We start from the raw sequence: 17,928 nt of genomic DNA, 5'->3' as shown, positions 1-17,928 counted from the left end.
ATTTTCTGGCCCAAACTCCAGATTTCAACTCCATTAAACATCTTTGTGATGAGTTGGTCTCCGCTTGAGAGCCATGCCATGCCATCCGAAAAACACCACTAAGCCGCTTTTTAGGATGAATGGGCCAAGATTCCAGTCGACACGCATCTCACATTGGTGGAAAGTCTTTCTCGAAGGGGTGTGGACGTCATTGCGGCAAAAGATAGACGCTTAAGATACTGATTGGAGATCTAATACCACAGATTGATTCTTCAGACAGAAAAAAGTAACATTAGACAAACACACAAACGGGTCATAATATGGCCACCACTTGCACTAAGATAAGAACATATACAGTCGTAATTAATCCCAACATGGTCAGGAAAAGTTCAGGAGATACAGTACTAGATCCAAGTCATTCCCTCAAGTTGTGTCCTCTAACCGAAAAGACGCAAAACAGAAAAGAAGGTAATAAAGTCGCCTTTTGTCTATAGCAAGGAAGAAGAGAATAACTATAGGTTTTTGTAAATTATGGAACATCATTGTTAAAAGCATTTTAGAATAGATCTTGACAAAAACACGTTTAAACTACAGCATTTGCATTTTTCTATGATAAACACATATTCTACATCAATTTTCAAACGGAGGACTTCGAGGCCTGAATGGAATAAATAATGAAGATCTCAAGGAGAAATATCTCCCAAATTAGTAGCCAGGAAAATTCGGCAATAAACTGAAATACCATTAAACGGTGCAGGAAACCAGAGATGCACAGAAGAGACAAAACAAAAAATAAATAAATAAAAGGAAAGAAAATGAAAGGCCCGAAGTAGAGGTCTACAACAAATTCAAAAGCAAAAAAGAAAAAGAAGAAAACAGAAAACTCCTAGACTTACATTTACATAATTAAGAGTGTAAAGTGGCACATAGAATCTGTAAACATCAACAGCAAATTAGTCTAACAGGTGATCCCTTTGACTAATATCACCCAGATAAAGTCAAATGCAGTCCACTGCCATTGGTGAAAAATTAGTTTAGAGAATTCCTTGATTTCGAGTTAATAGTGGACGGAATCTAAATACAACAGAGGACACAGTAGAAACATGAAGAAACAACCCTGGTCCCCACCCTGTTGTAGTTGCTATGGTTATGGTCACAAGTGGGACCAGTGCAATAAAACAAAATCTATAAACACGATAATGTATGCAAAAGCAAATGGAATTCTTCAATCAATAGGTTTCACAGTGTAATATACAAGTCTACAAGTCAACAGACACTGCACTGGCAGAAGTGGTTACACGAAGCTCTCCACCAAAGATGGTGAGAAGAATCACCCTTACAGCTCCAGTAACGAATGAACACAGCCCCTTTGAGAATCGGACAAGTCAAAATTATCTCCAACGCACGAAATTACTAGCACAGTAGAGAATGAAACATACAACTTCAATGAAGAAAATACACACGCTTTCATTAATGTTGACAAATAATACAAAAACCAATAGAGAAAAGAAACCAAAACATAAAATGGATTGTGTCCCTGTTCATCTTAAAATCCGTTACAAGTCACTCAGAAAGTGTCAAAAGCATTGTTCCAATTCAGGTAAACACAATAATAATGATGACAAGAGATATTATCATATACAGCACTCTCATCACGGAAAAGAAAGACTAATAAAAATAGATCACAACAAAATTACCAGGAAACACAACTCACATAAATGTATATATAGAATAGGTAAGCACAAGTAGACTTTTTCATAGAACAAGTAGGCGAAAGAAATACATAGATATCCGTTGAAATAATTAAACAAATCTATAAATTAATAAAAAATCATAATAAAATCGATTTTAATTATTTTACTATTTTTTTCAGTTGGTGTGTACGACGTTCTGGGCTATATATGCAATAGGCCGTGAACATATCCATCCAAAAGCTTTGGATGAATATTATCCACTCTGGTTAAATCATGTGCTTCATACGTTCGTGGGAGTCTTTCTTTTAGTAGAATTTATGATTGTGCATCATATTTATCCAAAACGTATGATAGGTGTGATGGTTTCAGTAGGTTTTCTGCTCACTTATCAGATTTGGTAAGAGTAAGTTAATTGCTATCTAAAATAATAAATGATATACCAGGGCTGTGAAGATAGTGGTAGTAACATATTCATAAATAAGGCAACAGTTACTCTGAAATCTACACATCTTTACATTCATGCGCTATAATACTTTTCCATATGTATCAATCGTAGCGATACATAAGAATGACATAGGACGCCAATAGCATTGTCATATTAGTTGATGTATGCGAGGGAGCGTTTTATTGCTAGCAAGATGGTATGTGAATACGTTGCATTCTCAGTAATTCTATGGTAAACAGATCAATGTCGAAAGCATCCATATCGCAAAAGTATTAAAAAAAATCCGCTTACCTTCACAGTCGAAGACCTCACACGAACGGTATTGTTATAAAGGATATTGAGCACATATGTATAAAAATGCCGTCTTCCTTGTCAAAAGACTAACACCTACCAACCTCCGTTCAATATGGAAAGGCCAGAGGCTTTTAGGACACTCGCATAATATTTCCCTGCGCTCCATTTTACGCCACCTCAATTTTAATCTATGCCCATAGCTAATCTGTAGAAAACGTTTCTTTAAAATGTTTAGTTTCGCACTTCTATTTCAAATCGTCGCGTTTGCCCATATACTAAGGCAGACCACAATGATATCCGAACAATAATAGAAAACCCAAATGACATATCTTCGCGCTTCATCTTAAATTTATTCCAATTATTTCTTTATTCCTAGAAAACATTGTTGAAAAGTTGTCCAGTTTTGCAATATAACTTGAAAGCTTCGTATTTGTCTGTCTCCCACATTACATTGGCAACGTCGGGTGTGTTTAACAGCTGTGTCTATCCCGTGGACGCGATGGGAAAGAAAATGCCTCCATTTTTTCACAAACAAGTAGAGACAGTGGTATCAGTACTTTCTTTTTATCACTGATATATATACTGGGGTTGGACAAAAAATCTAAAACGTTTGCAAAATTGTGAAAATCATACCAAGAATGGTGTGGGGCCTCCTTTTGCGTCCAAAGCAGCTTGGATCCGACGTGGAATGGACGTATACAGCTCCTGAATCGTGGTGTGTGGAATTTTGTACCATTGTTCCTCCAAGATATACTCCAGTTCCTTAAGGGATACTGGTGGAGGGTAATGAGACCGAACACGCCTTTCTAACTCAGACCACAATGGCTCAATGATGTTCCGATCAGGTGATTGTGGGACGCAGGGGAAGTGTGATAGCTCCTGGTCATGCTCCTGAAACCATAAATTCACCCGTTTTGCAGCGTGACAGGGTGTCAAATTATCTTGGTAGATGCCATCACCATCAGGGAACAATATTTGGGCCATGGGTAGAACCTGGTCCCTCAAAATGGTCTCATACGCCTTAGCATTCATCATTCCATGCAGGGCTATGATGGGACCTGCAGAAAACCACGATTCACTGCCCATACTGTAACAGAACCACCCCCATGATTTACAGTTGGGGGCAGACAGTCTGTAATATAGGCCTGCGACGTTGTTCTTCATACCTAAACACGACCGGTTGTTGGAAACAAGGTGAAGGTCTATTCATCGGACCACATTAGTGTTTCCACTGCTCATGAGTCCACGCCTTGTGGTCCTTGCACCACTGGATACGCCTCTTTGCATTTACTGCTCTGACTAGGGGTTTGGCGATAGCGGCCCTGTCATGAATTTTCATTTTATGAAGTTCCCGTCGCACTGTTTTCAATGAAACTGGGTTTTGTAGGCTGGAATTGAGTTCAGACGTAATTTTCATTGCAGTGGTCTTCTTTTTAGCTGCTACAATCCGTTTTAATACCCTCCGGTTTCTATCTGACAGGATTGTCTTTCGACCACTGTTGTGCTTTGCAGACGTCGATTGTCCATGAATTGTGTATGCCCTCGTGACATTGGACACAGTGCCTTTCGATACCTCCACAATGTCCGCCACTGTTGCCACTGAAGCTCCAACCAGACAGGCACCAACAATCATGCCTCTTTGGAAGTCTGTCAGGTTGCACATTTTACCGCACCACTTTCACACCACGACACTCACAGGTGAACTGGTTACTGCTGACGGAAGAGAATGGTCCACATGACACATTGAAAACAAAAATGATCGGTAACCGCAACACGTGTTGTACAGTAGAGGGCCAAACTTACTTGTCCTATATAAAGTGTTTTTAGATTTTTTTGTCTACCTCCTATATATATATATATACTGGCTCTTACCTCTAATATTAATATTAAGCCTAATAAAGTTGTTTACCATATTTATTCATCAAAGTACAACAAATAGAAAAATACTAATGTTACTAAAAATGGCTTCATTATTTTTATTAGAGTCGCAAACAATTAGCACACGTGTCCATGGACTCATCCACCATTTGAAGAGAAAATTGGTTTACAGTTTGGACCATGAATTGTTTTAGGATTGCACACTGGAATGACGTTTAGCACAGGTCATCCTCTCCAACTCATGTCTCAGTCTATAGATCAGAGGATAAAGGTTTGTTTGGACTCCCAGGCAACCAATCTGTGCAACTGGTGAACTCGGAGACTTTTTTGCGAGCTACTCTTTTGTTTTGACCTGTGCTGAAAAACTCAATGTTTATTTTTAAAAGAGTGTTGTTAAGAAGTTTCTCTACATTCTCTAGAGGTATGTGCTACACCTTTGCTGATGTTTTTATCCCTTCTCTATAAAACTAGAGACCTGTATCTCATAATTTGCTTTATACCACACCAGAACTGAGGCATTATGATGGCCTTTTCGAATTCTCTGAGCAACTTCAAAGAAATCTTTAAAGTTTGGTGCATAAATACGATCAACATGCCAGTAATAAATTCTCTGTACCAAGAATATATTTTCGCCTGTGAAGTGGATCTGACAATTGGAAGCAAGAAAGCATTTGCTACTTTTTCCTTCGTACGAGTAGCCTCGAAGCTGTCCTGTTCTAAGGTGATTAAGATTATTGGCAATATGGTATGGCATTGTTCTGGATGATATTTTCATCTCTTTGGCAATGATCTTTTGGTTTCTCCAAGATCTTGACAAATTCTGGCGTGCTGGCTTTTATGACTTGTGAAATTCGCACAGTGTTTGGTCTATCAGACCTTGGCCTATTGTTGGATGTTTTAAACTTACCGAAACTTGCAATGGTTATGTCATTTTATTAGGGAAGTCCAAACTTTGTATTAAAGTTAGGTTTCTATGAACCGGTGACTGTTTTTTGTTTTGTTTGTTTGTTTGTTTGTTTGTGTGGTGGGATAGTTCGTGCTTCATATGGTTGTGCATTATCCTATTGGAAAGTAATTCCATGAAGTACCTGGATTAAAGGGAGCAAAACGGAACAAGTCGATAGGTGTTATATGCTAGTGGGCACGAAAACAAATGACAACCATACAATAACTGTCAAAGTCAAGCCGGTGTGTCGATGCAAAGTGCAAGAAGCCCATACTGTTGACACGGTAGTGCCAGACATGAATGCAGAAAGGTGCGGAATTTGTCATAGAAGAGGATGTCGTGTCATTCGGCTTTCCATGCGCGACATTATTGTAGCTGCACACCTTATGGTGTGGAATTAAATAAAGGAGCGGCAGCGAAGGTTATCATGCGAATATGTTTTATCTTCAGACGACGAGCATTTGATCGTGGAAACAATGGTTGCTGCGCAATAACTCCAAACTTGCACTCCAGGACGAGGATCTCTATGATCTTCCATTGCCATGTCCACAAGTAGTATGTTTTCTCTGTCCATGGTGTGACTGAAATGTTGGAATTCGGGACTTTCTTGAGTATTGATTTCCACGCGCCGCGGATTCTATGCTCGTATCACTTTGGTTACATTCCTCCCGATACAGACCGGAAGGATAATTCGCAGTGGCCAATGCTACAATTCTTCGTTGATTAAAGATGTAAGCCTGCCTGCTGAGATTAATGCAACATTGCATGACAATATTTCACAGTCCAAATCATCAGTGTACAGTATATGAGGATTCTGGGGGTTAAAACTTTCCCCGAAAAAATTTTAGAACCTTTTTTTTTTAAAAAAAAAAAATACATGTACAATAACATATTCACTTCTTTTTTACTTCAATGACAAGTTAATTATTGACCTCCAAGCTACCATTGAAATGTACTCATTGTATTCATGTAGGATATGTATTTTTATTCAATTCAAAAATTGCATGCAGCTAACTATCGTACATGTTTATATTAATTTTCTGGAATCATTGTCATTATTTATGTAGAATTCTTGATATTGTTTACTTGTCTTGATGCACTGAAAGTAATAATATTATTAACGACACATGACACATTTGAAATTTAAAAATACCCGATTTTCGGTTTTACGGAAACGTTTCAATACATTGATGAAATTTTACTGTTAATAACCTATTGGCGTTCCAATGCAGACAGTGAATTCAAATTGTTATTTGAGGAAACCATACGTATTTGCGTTACAGTTGGTATCAATATTGAAACACACGCTAGTGCTGTAGACAAAATATAATTGTATCTGATTCAGAAGAACATTATAGCAGTCAGACTTCTTGTCATTTCAGAATTGAGCGGATTGTATACCACGAGCACATCCTTACAAATATTCACACATTCATTCCGAGACGTTTAAGCAAGAAAATCTTTATAATTGAATTTCGGGAGTGTACATAGTTCTATCAAAATACTTTACATTATCCCACTACACATTCTGATTTTGAACTCTGAAAGTCAAATTAGAACGATAGTATAAAAAGTAAAGGAGCTCAAAGAATAGTGAAACACTGGTGCACTGCAGTAAAACGAGTTACCTCAATATATCAGATATGTTGCAAATACTGATTGCCTTACCTGTGACGACTAGGAGATAACGTTGAAAAGCTATCCGTGAAATATAAAAGATGAAATATTTTACTTTTACGTCCCATGGTTATCACGGCTAGGATAAAGGAGACGGTGATGATCCGAGAAAACCCAAAAACACGCTGTTTGTTTACCAAAAAGCCCACTTGGTACGATCTGGAATCGAACCAGGAACCTCACGCATCTGAGGTGAACACTCTACCATTGAGTCCTCGTGCCTCTGTGAAATACAAAGGATCAATATCGACAGGGTGAGTATTCATAAGGAAAATCCTACAATTCTTGAAAAAGTGGTTTCACAATTTGCCAGGGACGCTCCGAAAATAAGTTTCGCCATTTGTTTTGAACGAGAAGATTGTACATCAGGTGATACAAACAGTTGCCATAAGAAACCACACCCGTTGCTAGTTCAACAACGGAAAGGTCATCAGCGGTGGTGGAACGTCGCATGCGCAGAGCGCTGAAGAAGTGAGAGAGTAGCAGGAGACTAGCGTGCCCGACGTTATGTGCAGACAACGTGGTCGCCAATGGAAATGCATGCTGTTATCTGGTATAAATAGGCAAGTGGAACTAGTATGTCCGTCATCCATGAATCCCTACAGACCGTGTATGGTGAAGAGGTCATGTTTCGTCAAATGGTTGGTCGTTGGTGTTCCATGTTCAGTGAAGAAAAGCAGAGTGTGGAGGATAAATGTCGAAGTGGGCGTCCCTCCACATTCACAAATGAAAACAACATTGCTAGAGTACAGGACATGGTTTTAGCGGACAGATGGATAACGGTGTCAGACGCGGCGTCCTCTCTGCCTATTGGCTGTGCTCAGGCTCATCATATTCTCCATAATGTATTGAGTTACCGGAAATTGTTTGCAAGATGGGTCCCGAGAAACTGCCCTAGTAGCAAGAAATCTTTAGGGCAGTTGGAACGTGCTTGGCTTTTGTCTTTCTACGCTTACAGTTAAAACCCATGGTTTCATACAATCTACCTTTTATTGTACTTGCAAGCGATGCTTTCGACTCTTGGTAGAGCGTCATAGCATCACTGGCGGTTCATTGGCTATTGACTTGACTTGCAAAACGCTTGCGTCAAGCTTGAATGAAACACTGAATGCAAGGTTGTACCCATGTAACTTCGTTACTGGAATCCAGCTTGCGGCATGCTTGCACGTTTTCAATCAAGCTGGATGCAAGCTTGGCCGACTTGCAATTCAAGCTTAGAACAAGCAGTTTGCAAGTTGTCTCTGAGCAAGTTGCCTACTAAGGTGGACTCCAGATCCAAGAGTGCAAGAATGGGAATCAGCCTCGATCACTTGATGCGGTATGCGCGCGAGAGAATGAGTTGCTGTTCAGAAATATCACAGGCTATGAGACATGAGTGCATCACTTTACCCGAGGAAACAAGACCACTTCAATGACGTGGGAGCACCCCAGTTTATCAGTGAGGGAAAAAATCAAAGTGTCACCCTCTGCAGGAAAGGTTATGGCCACAGTGTTCTGGGACAAGAAAGGAGTGATTCTCCTTGATTTCCTCCATGAAGGGACCATCAATGTGGCACGCTACTGCGACACCCTCACCAAACTCAGTTCCGCTATTTGACGAAAGAGACCAAGACTCTTGAGTGAAGGTGTTGTGCTCTTGAACGACACCGCAGAAACACACACAGCAAGGCTCACACAAGATCAGATTCGTCGTTTCGGATGGGAGAGATTGAATCACCCTACCTACAGCCCCGATCTTGTCCATCGAACTTTCACCTGTTCCCTGCATTGAAAGCTACACGTCTCTTCCAAACCAACGCTGGAGGTGAATCATTCTGGGCGACAATTTTTTGCATCGCAGGAAATCGAGTTTTACCAGCGTAGTTTCTTCAACCTGATTGCACGCTACGACAAATGCCTCGATGTCGGTGACGACTATGTCGAAAAATAGTGCAAGGTGTATAGTTCATGATGGCATGGTGTACGTATTTGTGTTTGGCATTAAAGTTTCCCTTTGAAAAGAATGACGAAACTTATTTTCGAAACGTCCCTCGTATATTAAGAAAAGAGTAATATTGCTTAAGTCTTGCCCTCTTTTGTTTAAAATGTTCTTTTAAAAAAAGATCTTTTGAGTAAAGTTTAAATGTTACTCTTTTTGTAATTAAGAATTATATTTATGTGAAATGTGCTTCAAAAGTAAGCAGAATATTTTAAATATTTAGAAAATCTGTATAAAGTGTACTATTTAACTTTGTCACGGACTGTACATATCTTGCAATATATTATTTATTTAATAATATGGAAAAGAGATTGAAAATTTACGATCATGACAGTACCCAACCTAAGTCGTATACTGTTACGTCATTTGCTGCATAAGTAGTATATAAGTTTTTTCTCGAAATCTCTTCCAAACAAAATTTTACCGTACACCACTAGTTCAACTACACCTACTCAAACCACTTGGTCACTAATGACCCCTGGCTCTCTGACCTACTAACGGTTTTCGTTTCCAGAGGGCATGGCTGGCGTATGTGGTGTGCACGGCATGGCACTGTTAATTACTTAATTGTAATTTCATGTTCTATGCTTTCTGCAAATGTAGGGTCAATCTAATAACTTTTTCTTTGTGTTGCATCTTTAATGTCCAGTATTGAAGTTTAAAAATCCATTAAATTACACACATGATAATTAAATAAGTAAGGTCTATATATTTCAAATAGGCAGGGCTTGAAAAATCCACTTGCCTGCTCGCCAGTGGCGAGTACTTTTTTACATTGGCGAGTAAACTCCGATCAATGAAAAACATGAATTCAGGAGTAAGTAGCAAGTGTCACTCTTTTCTTCTTTGTAACAAACATGCTAATAAACAAAATAAAAAATGTATTGGTGTGCTTACTGTGTCACAAATTATTGATATTTGCTCATTTGTATAAACATTGTGACACTGCTAGTAGGCTTTTTGGCTGGCAAGTAATTGCAAGCAAGATTTTTCAAGGCCTAGAAATAGACTTCTAGCCATTGATCAAAGCCTCTAAGCATTACATGTTTTCCCACAGAGATTTGAACCAGGATCTCTCACAAGAATAGAGGAAATAACTAGACCCTTTGACCACGAAAGAATCATAAATTTATTTGTCTTTTCAGTAATTGCTAATAACGACAAAAGAAAAGTTCTTTATGTATAGTTCTTAGCGTTCAATATAATTGCTTGTGCTGAAAATATTTTTAATATAGAATTTATTATTAATTACAAGTGTACATTATTGTATTTTTTACAGACATGCTTTGCAATTGTTATTTGATGTTATTTCAGGGGATTATTAATTTACTACTTTACTGGAGAATGGATATATCGTTTCAGTATTTTACTGACCTGGCCACAACGGTTAATTTATCTCACATTTCAACTAACTCAAATCGGTCTCCTTTACATGGCTGGGGACAAGCTGAATACTTATATATGGGGTAAGTATTGTGCTAGTTTACTAGTTAATAAAGTATACTATGCTACTTCAAGTATATCTGTATGTCATGCATACAGCATTCACCTTCACCCTCTCGCACATGAATTATAAAAACAATGACGAAGCAGTCTTATTAGATTCACTTATATGCCATGTAGACCTATTTGAAAATTACATATGTTTGAAAATTATCAAGTCAATAATATTCTAAAACTGTAAAATGGATACATTATGGTTATAAACGCAATATATGGTATTTACAGTAATTAATGATATAGTACTTACTGTTCATTACCCTGACATATGATTACTTCCCAGATGCGTACATGTCAAAATCCTTCCCAGATGCGTAAAAGTACCATGGGCCATGACATGACTTATTTTGATATTGATAAGTTTTTTCCCACTTGCGTACATGTTTAATAACTGACACTGTTTCTGTGCATTTTTAATAAAGTTCGAGAAGAGAAGCATTGGGAATTTCATGCTCAAGGAAATACGAAAAGATGCATACATGCTTTCCATACAGTTGTAAAACTTCTTTTAGACTCAACTCTTCACGTTAAATTCAAATTCGACCAATGTATCCCCGAAATGTGTGTGATATGAATTCACAAATCACATCAAAGGGATACAAAAGTCGGCTTTTATAAAAAGAGTCTTCGTCGAACTAATATTTGGATCAGGAGCGTGTTGTAGCAGGGGCGTCGGTAGGATGTGCCGAGCGTCCGGCCTCTGCTACAGGTAACTCTTCGAAGTAGGGATTCGAGTAATTTTCTTTGAAATGACTGAAAAAGCAATTGTCCTCTGCTACTCTAGTTTATTGAAGTCTAAATTACTACAGTTCTCCCAGGTAATACGAATAAAGTAAATTAGGAAAGTTGTTCAACAGTTACATTTCTTATAAAGGTCCCAAAGCGGGCTGCGAACACATCTTGGATTAGAAGTGGCAATGGAGAGGACGAAACTTGTTCAGTTCAAAAGAGTTAGAATTAAAAAAGTGAACAATACAACCTGAGTAATGCTGGCAGCTGGTATTGATTCTGTAGATTGACGGTGGAGGCGGCGGCGGCAACGGCGACGGCGGCCCCAACTAGTAGATTCCTTAGCTGATTACTAGAGACTGACCCAATATAAAAGGTGTAGTGCGTTTATATAGGGGGTAGTGGTGCCAAGATGTGACGTAGGCCGCTTTGAGTGCACATCCTTGACTTATACAAGTTTTTGTAATTGTCCTAGTTCCTTCTTCTGCTTCGCAATTACTGAAGTTATCTTGAACTTTGAAGCTGTCATGCGATTTGGGTTGGATGCTAACGTGGTTCCTTTTGATGGAAATTTACATGTTCCCTTTATGATAACTTATAGTTACATTAATTGATAGTTCAGTGGATAAGCAATCCAGCGCATGACAGACATGTGATTGGCAAATGTATCAGTAATGCCAAAATGATGAAACGCATGAAAAATAAGAATAAAGGAGGTTAAGGGCCTTGATGGGGACCAAGCAGAAAGTTATAATAAAAATAAAAAAAAGAGAAGAAGGAAAAAAAGAAAACAAAGGGGTAAGACCCAGGTGTCTACAACACCTCCCTCCTAAAAAAAAGGAGAGGGGGAGCGATCCGTCACTCCAGTAACAGAAAAGCGAAAGAAGAAACTAGTCCATGATACAAAGCTGAAAATAAGAGGGCACATACAGGTGATGCTGCCCATATGATGTTAATACAAACACAAAATTATTTAAGTGATTAAGCGTGGTCACTATTACCAGGTTATTGTAATTTGGATTGGAGAGAAGTGGATCATTATAACCAAGTATTGTAGTATATATAACAAATTGTACAGAGTTAACGACTTTTCAGGGTCGGTCCACGTTTTTTAGTCTTAACAGAAGGCAACTCCTCTAGTTCATGTAAGCTAGTTTGACTATGTGTTAGTTCAGACATTTTTACCGACGCTACATCATAATTTGCTTTACTAGAACGAATTTTATTAATGATAGTCGGTTTAAAGCAAATTGTTTTCATACAGTTATCATCAGTACAAGTTTTCGAAATCCATTTAAGACATTGGCTTCTTTTACAACAATATAACAATACCAATAAAAGTATAATAATTGCACCAATATATGCATAAATTGATAATTGTGAAATGCGTTTGGAATGATATAGTTTCCACTCTTGTTCAGTTATTGCATTATCTATATCATCGATTTTATGCGAAGCTAATTTAAGGTCATCTAGATTGTTTATTACATGCTTTAATGGAATATTTAAAGAGATTTCGTCAATGGAGAATGTTTCACCATGTATTTCGCAACAGTCAAATGAAATATTTAATTTGGGAATAAGATTTTTGTTTGTCGCATTTACCTGATAAGTGCTATGAGATTGTATCAATGTTCGTAATCCATACCCCTTGCAATTTGGATTAAGAGTAATTTTACCTATACCTGTAATAACGAGGTCATAAGGTTCTTGATGGGAACAAAGTATTGTTAATTTCTCTGGTTGTGGCGCTACAAACAGCCATTGATTGTTCTTTAATTGAGTCCATAAGGTTTGTTCTAACACTGCAATGCGGCGATTACAATCCGATGGTATATCTCTTACATACTGTAATAATTTAATTTCACACTCATCATGAACGTGTGTTGATAAAATAGGAAATGTTTGTTTACATATGTACCATTCACTATTTAATTGTTTACAAGAGGTAAAACTACTCACATCTAATTTAGCATAATATTGTTTTGTTATATCAACAATTAGAAATTTCTTTTCTGGTTGAATAAAAAGAAATCGAGAAGTTGAATTTGTAATCTTAATCGGAAGAGGTAACAATTTATAAGTATCAAATTTTAAATGTTCTACAAGAGGTAAGCTTATTACATATCCTAGGACATTATTATATATAAATACATTCAATGTCATTACCTTTTGAAGTAAATAGCCATATGAAATTGTAGGAGCAAAGGGAAGCGTAAGACCTTGAGGAAGACTGGGTGCGGATGCCTGGAAATGGGCAAATACCTGTCCAGGACTAATAATATGAGGCTGAAGAATACCCTTCTGCGCATTTATTATAGCCTGGAGTATCATTTCATAATCTTGTCTAAGGTCTCTTAAAAGTTTATCGATCTTTTGGATATTTTCATTTAAAAGCACACGCATCTCCAATGTGAGATAGGCATGAGTGATTCGCTTATCCCGTTTATTTAACTCATCAATGAGGTAGTGAATTGATTGGTTCAATTGTTTTTCATTTTCCTCTACTACCGAAATAGTACCATTGATAGTTTGTAATGTGCTCTTAACTACTAACATTTGTCCTTTAGCTAATTTTAAAAAATCTATTTGTTCTTGTTCCAGCTTGTTTATTTGACTAGTGTAGTATTCGGCATCCTCGGCATCCAGTGTTCCGAACAGGGTCTTGCTTAATGTTCCAATAAAATTGAAAAAGCCACGCTTTGTACGCTCTGTTGTTTTAGCTTCGGTTATTTGCCTAATTAACATTTGTGATTCACGAATGAATTTTAATTTTTGATTTATCCCATTTTCTAAAGTAGTGGTACAACTAGTTTTGTTGTTTCTTACCAATTTATGTTGACACAAATATTGAGTAGATTGAATATATTGAAAAACCTTTTGGAAATTTGAATCTAACCGAGATATATTTACATAGGTTACAAGTTTCCATTCAGTGTTGTAAAGTTGGGTTAATCCTTGGTATTCATAATACAAGCCAGGACTGTCTTGGAAACGCTCCATTCTCGCTTGAATCGCAATTGTCACAGGTGTGACGAGACCCATACTTAAGAATATCAACAAGAACATACTGACAATCTGTAAATAAACAAAAAATACCATATTCTAGAAAGTCGTTACAGTCTAGTGTCGATATACAGTCTAGTAGTAATGTTTCAGTCTGTTTGCATGAACCTTAAGGGTAGTATTGCGTTTGGTCTGTATTATACAGTTAACTCCGTCCATTCTGATTAATTTGTAAGGGCCTATCCAATAGGAGGATAATTTACTCGATCGTCCACGTCGAACCGTGTCGTCATAAAGTAATACTAAATCTCCAGGTGCAAACAAGGGTTTAGTAACTGTTTTGTCGTAATGCTCCTTACTTTTCTCTTTAGATTGTCTTAGGTTACGTCTAGCTATGTCATACATTGTCTGCATTTTGTCTTTTAGAACCTTAACGTAATCGTCGTAATTGTAATTTTGTTCTATCGGTTTTTGCTGTAGAACACCGGGAATAGAAGGAGGTCTTCCGAACAACAGTTCGTGAGGAGAAAACGAAGTGGTTGTATGCGGAGATGTATTTAATGCAAATACTGCGTATGGTAGCCAAGTGTCCCAATCTGTCTGTGTCTCAGAGACATAATGCCGAAGTATGGCAACTAAGCTCTGATGCATTTTTTCTATGGATCCATGGGATTGAGGATGATACGCTGTGGAATATATTCTTTCTATGCGTAAGAGTTTACAAACCCTTCGGAATAGATCACTAATAAAACTACTTCCTCTGTCTGTAAGTAATACAGAAGGAATACCGTAACGTAATACAATATGTTCTACAAATGTTCTACTAATAGTATCAGCATCCTGCTGTGCTATGGGTATCGCTACTATGTATTTCGTAAGGTCATCCTGAAAGGTTAATACGTATTTGTTTTGATTATGTGTAGGGGTAAGGGGCCCTACTATATCCATGAGACATTTGTCAAAGGGTTTGAATGGAGTGTCCGTTACTACTAAAGGCATTTTTGTTTTATTATGGGTTATTTTGTTTTTCTGACATAATTCACATTTTTTGATGTATTGTTCTACATCGGTTCGTAAGGTAGACCAATCATTTAGCGAATAGTTATTTAGTAGTAAGTGTTCTTTAATTTTACGTACGGTACGATCTCGTCCTTGATGTCCTGCAATTGGGATACTATGAAATTCCTTCAAAATTTGTGATTTAAGTTGTTCCGTCAAAGTCTCTGTCTCTGGTTCATTAGTTTCATCTACGTTTAATTGTTGTACAGTATAAGCTCGGCTGAGCGCGTCTGCCGGCAGGTTTTGCTTCCCAGGGCGGTATTTAATTTCATAGTCAAATTCCTCAAGTTTAAGTCTCCATTTCAATAATCTCGAACTGGGATCTTTGACATTGAAGATCCAAGAGAGAGGTTTATGATCACTAAAGATTGTAAATTTTCTACCTAAAAGATATGGCCGAAAAGTTCTACAAACCCAAACTATAGCCAAGCATTCTTTTTCTGTTGTACTGTACCTACGTTCTGCTGAATTTAAAACTCGCGATGCATATGCAATAGGATATTCCTGTCCAGGTTCGCCCTGCGCAAGGGTAGCTCCAAGGGCTACTGAACTTGCATCGGTACTCAAAAAAAAAGGGTTTAGTGAAATCAGGATATCTAAGAACCGGATATGACGTAAGCTTTTGTTTAAGTGTTTCAAAAGCTTGTTGTTCGGGTTCGTTCCATTTAAAAGCTTTTCCTTTTCTGGTTAATTCATGTAAAGGTTTGGCTATGTGACTAAAATTTTCTATGTAACGATGATAAAAAGTACATAAACCAAGGAAACGCTGAACTTGTTTTGTTGTTTTCGGTACTGGATACTCTGTAATTTTCTCAATCAAACGTGGATCAGGTCGTACGCCTTTTTCTGATAAGATATGGCCTAAATATACTACTTCGGATTTCAAAAATTCGGATTTAGAGGGTTGAATTTTGAGGTTATGTTCTCTTAATCTATCAAATACCTCTCTAAGTCGCGACAGGTGGGAGAAAAGGTCATGAGAATGTACTATAATGTCATCTAAATAAACATAACATTTCAGGCCCTGCAGGCCCGCCAACACCGTATTGGTAAGTCTTTGGAAGGTTGAAGGTCCACCCTTTAGTCCAAATATCATACGTCTAAATTCGTAATGATTGTCAGCAGTGGTAAACGCAGTTTTGGGTCTGTCTTCTTCACGCAAATTTACTTGTAGATAGCCTTGGGCTAGGTCAATTGTGGAGAAATATTTTGCGTTCCCTACCTGTTCTAATATCTCTACGATATTAGGAAGAGGGTAGCTGTCCCCCACCGTAATGGCGTTCAACTTGCGGAGGTCCGCTACCACCCTAAAACGGGGTTTACCACTTGCGTCTAGTTTTTTGGGAATGACCAATAAGGGGAAATTCCAAGGGCTTCGACTTGGTTGAATAATGTCCTGATCCAAAAGTTCTTTTATCTGTTTTCTAATTTCTTCCTTATGTACTTCGGGTAACCTATAGTTTTTTTGTGTTATTACCGTGTGTTCATGCTCTGGTAATAATCGGATTGCATGTTCAATGGTGGGAGTAGTAGTAAGCTTATCGCCAGGTAAGAAAAAAATATCAGTATACTTTTCCAATAACTGTATTAATGATTCTTTTTCAGCTGCGCTCAAATGATCTAGTCTTAATTCTTGTTTTAAAATTTGTTTTCTATTTTGGGTTGCTACGTTTGTTTTTTGCGAATTTACAAAATGTTGATTTAGTGTATGAATAGTAGAAGCTAATTCACTAATAGGTTCTAATTGTATAGGCTCAAGTTCTATTGTTATATCTTTCTCATCAGTATTTAGCAAACAGGCCACAAACTTGTTGTCTGTTGCATGAGTAAGAGCTTCTCCTAAGTACAGATTAGTAGTTAATATCTTTTTTGGAATTATGCAGGTACCTTGGCTTGAAGTGGGCAAAACTGCAAGATATTCACTTCTAGCTGGTACCGTTAATTTTACCTTTGTACTACTTAGAGGTTGTTCGTGTTTGAAATAGGATATACTGCAACCATTATTTGCGAAAAAATCCATACCTAATATTCCTACACAAGGTGGGGTGATATTAAGTTGATCTGATATAATATGAAATTTATGGTTAAAATCTTGTGAATCTAGGTGCAGCGTAAGGGTGAGACAACCTAAAGTGTTGTGAACTGTTCCGTCTAACCCTTGGATATTGGTCACTCGATTTTGTTTAGCTAACTCTAGTAAGTCGGAAGGCAGAGCTTGTGCTTTAAGGAGGGAAATTTGGGCTCCTGTATCTGGTAAAAGGGCTACTACTGTGCCTAGCTCCTTAATATAGATTTCTAAATAATTTTGTATGTTCTTGTTCATCTTACCCAAGTCTGAGTCCCAGGAGTGATCTTGAAATTTTGTGCAACCTTTACACGTTGTGGGACCAAGCGGCTGCATCTCTGGTTCCACAATTAAATGTTTTCCTGATTTGTACTTGCGTCCACTCTAGAGTTTATATGCAATTTTCCTATGTCCGGACAAAAACTGGGATGCACACTGCAGCCAGGTGCACTCTGGCTGGTATTGTTGCACTGAATGTGCTGTATTGCGGCGTTACGATTCCTATGAGTGCACTGTGCGCATACACAAGTACTATGCATATGTGCGTTGCAACGCGGACATGAGCATCGCTCTTGCCCTATTTTTAAGTTCGACGGCTGGTTGCCTGTCCGTGGAACTCCTGAAGGGTTGCGCCTACCCTTTTTGCTAGGTTTATTCCCCTTAAACGCTTCCGAAATT

At 37.9% G+C, this 17,928-nt stretch overlaps 2 protein-coding genes across 2 annotated transcripts in view; one reads left to right on the top strand and one right to left on the bottom strand.

The window, feature by feature from the left end:
* The window catches only part of LOC145684126 (uncharacterized), a 42,012-nt gene that overhangs the window by 13,290 nt on the left and 10,794 nt on the right, over window positions 1-17,928 (top strand). Inside the window, exon 3 of the mRNA XM_081756053.1 lies at window positions 10,206-10,357. Within this exon, the coding sequence (XP_081612179.1) occupies window positions 10,206-10,357 (152 nt within the window). The remainder of the gene's footprint in view (window positions 1-10,205; window positions 10,358-17,928) is intronic.
* LOC145684127 (apolipoprotein D-like) overlaps window positions 1-17,928 on the bottom strand; it is a 90,032-nt gene that overhangs the window by 71,262 nt on the left and 842 nt on the right. The gene's annotated exons all lie outside the window — the stretch shown is intronic.

This window comes from Thermobia domestica, chromosome 4, assembly GCF_964235325.1.
Source record: "Thermobia domestica chromosome 4, izTheDome1.hap1.1, whole genome shotgun sequence".
Taxonomy (NCBI): domain Eukaryota; kingdom Metazoa; phylum Arthropoda; class Insecta; order Zygentoma; family Lepismatidae; genus Thermobia; species Thermobia domestica.
Note: the sequence above shows the minus strand (reverse complement) of the source record. Positions and strands in the feature narration are given on the sequence as shown.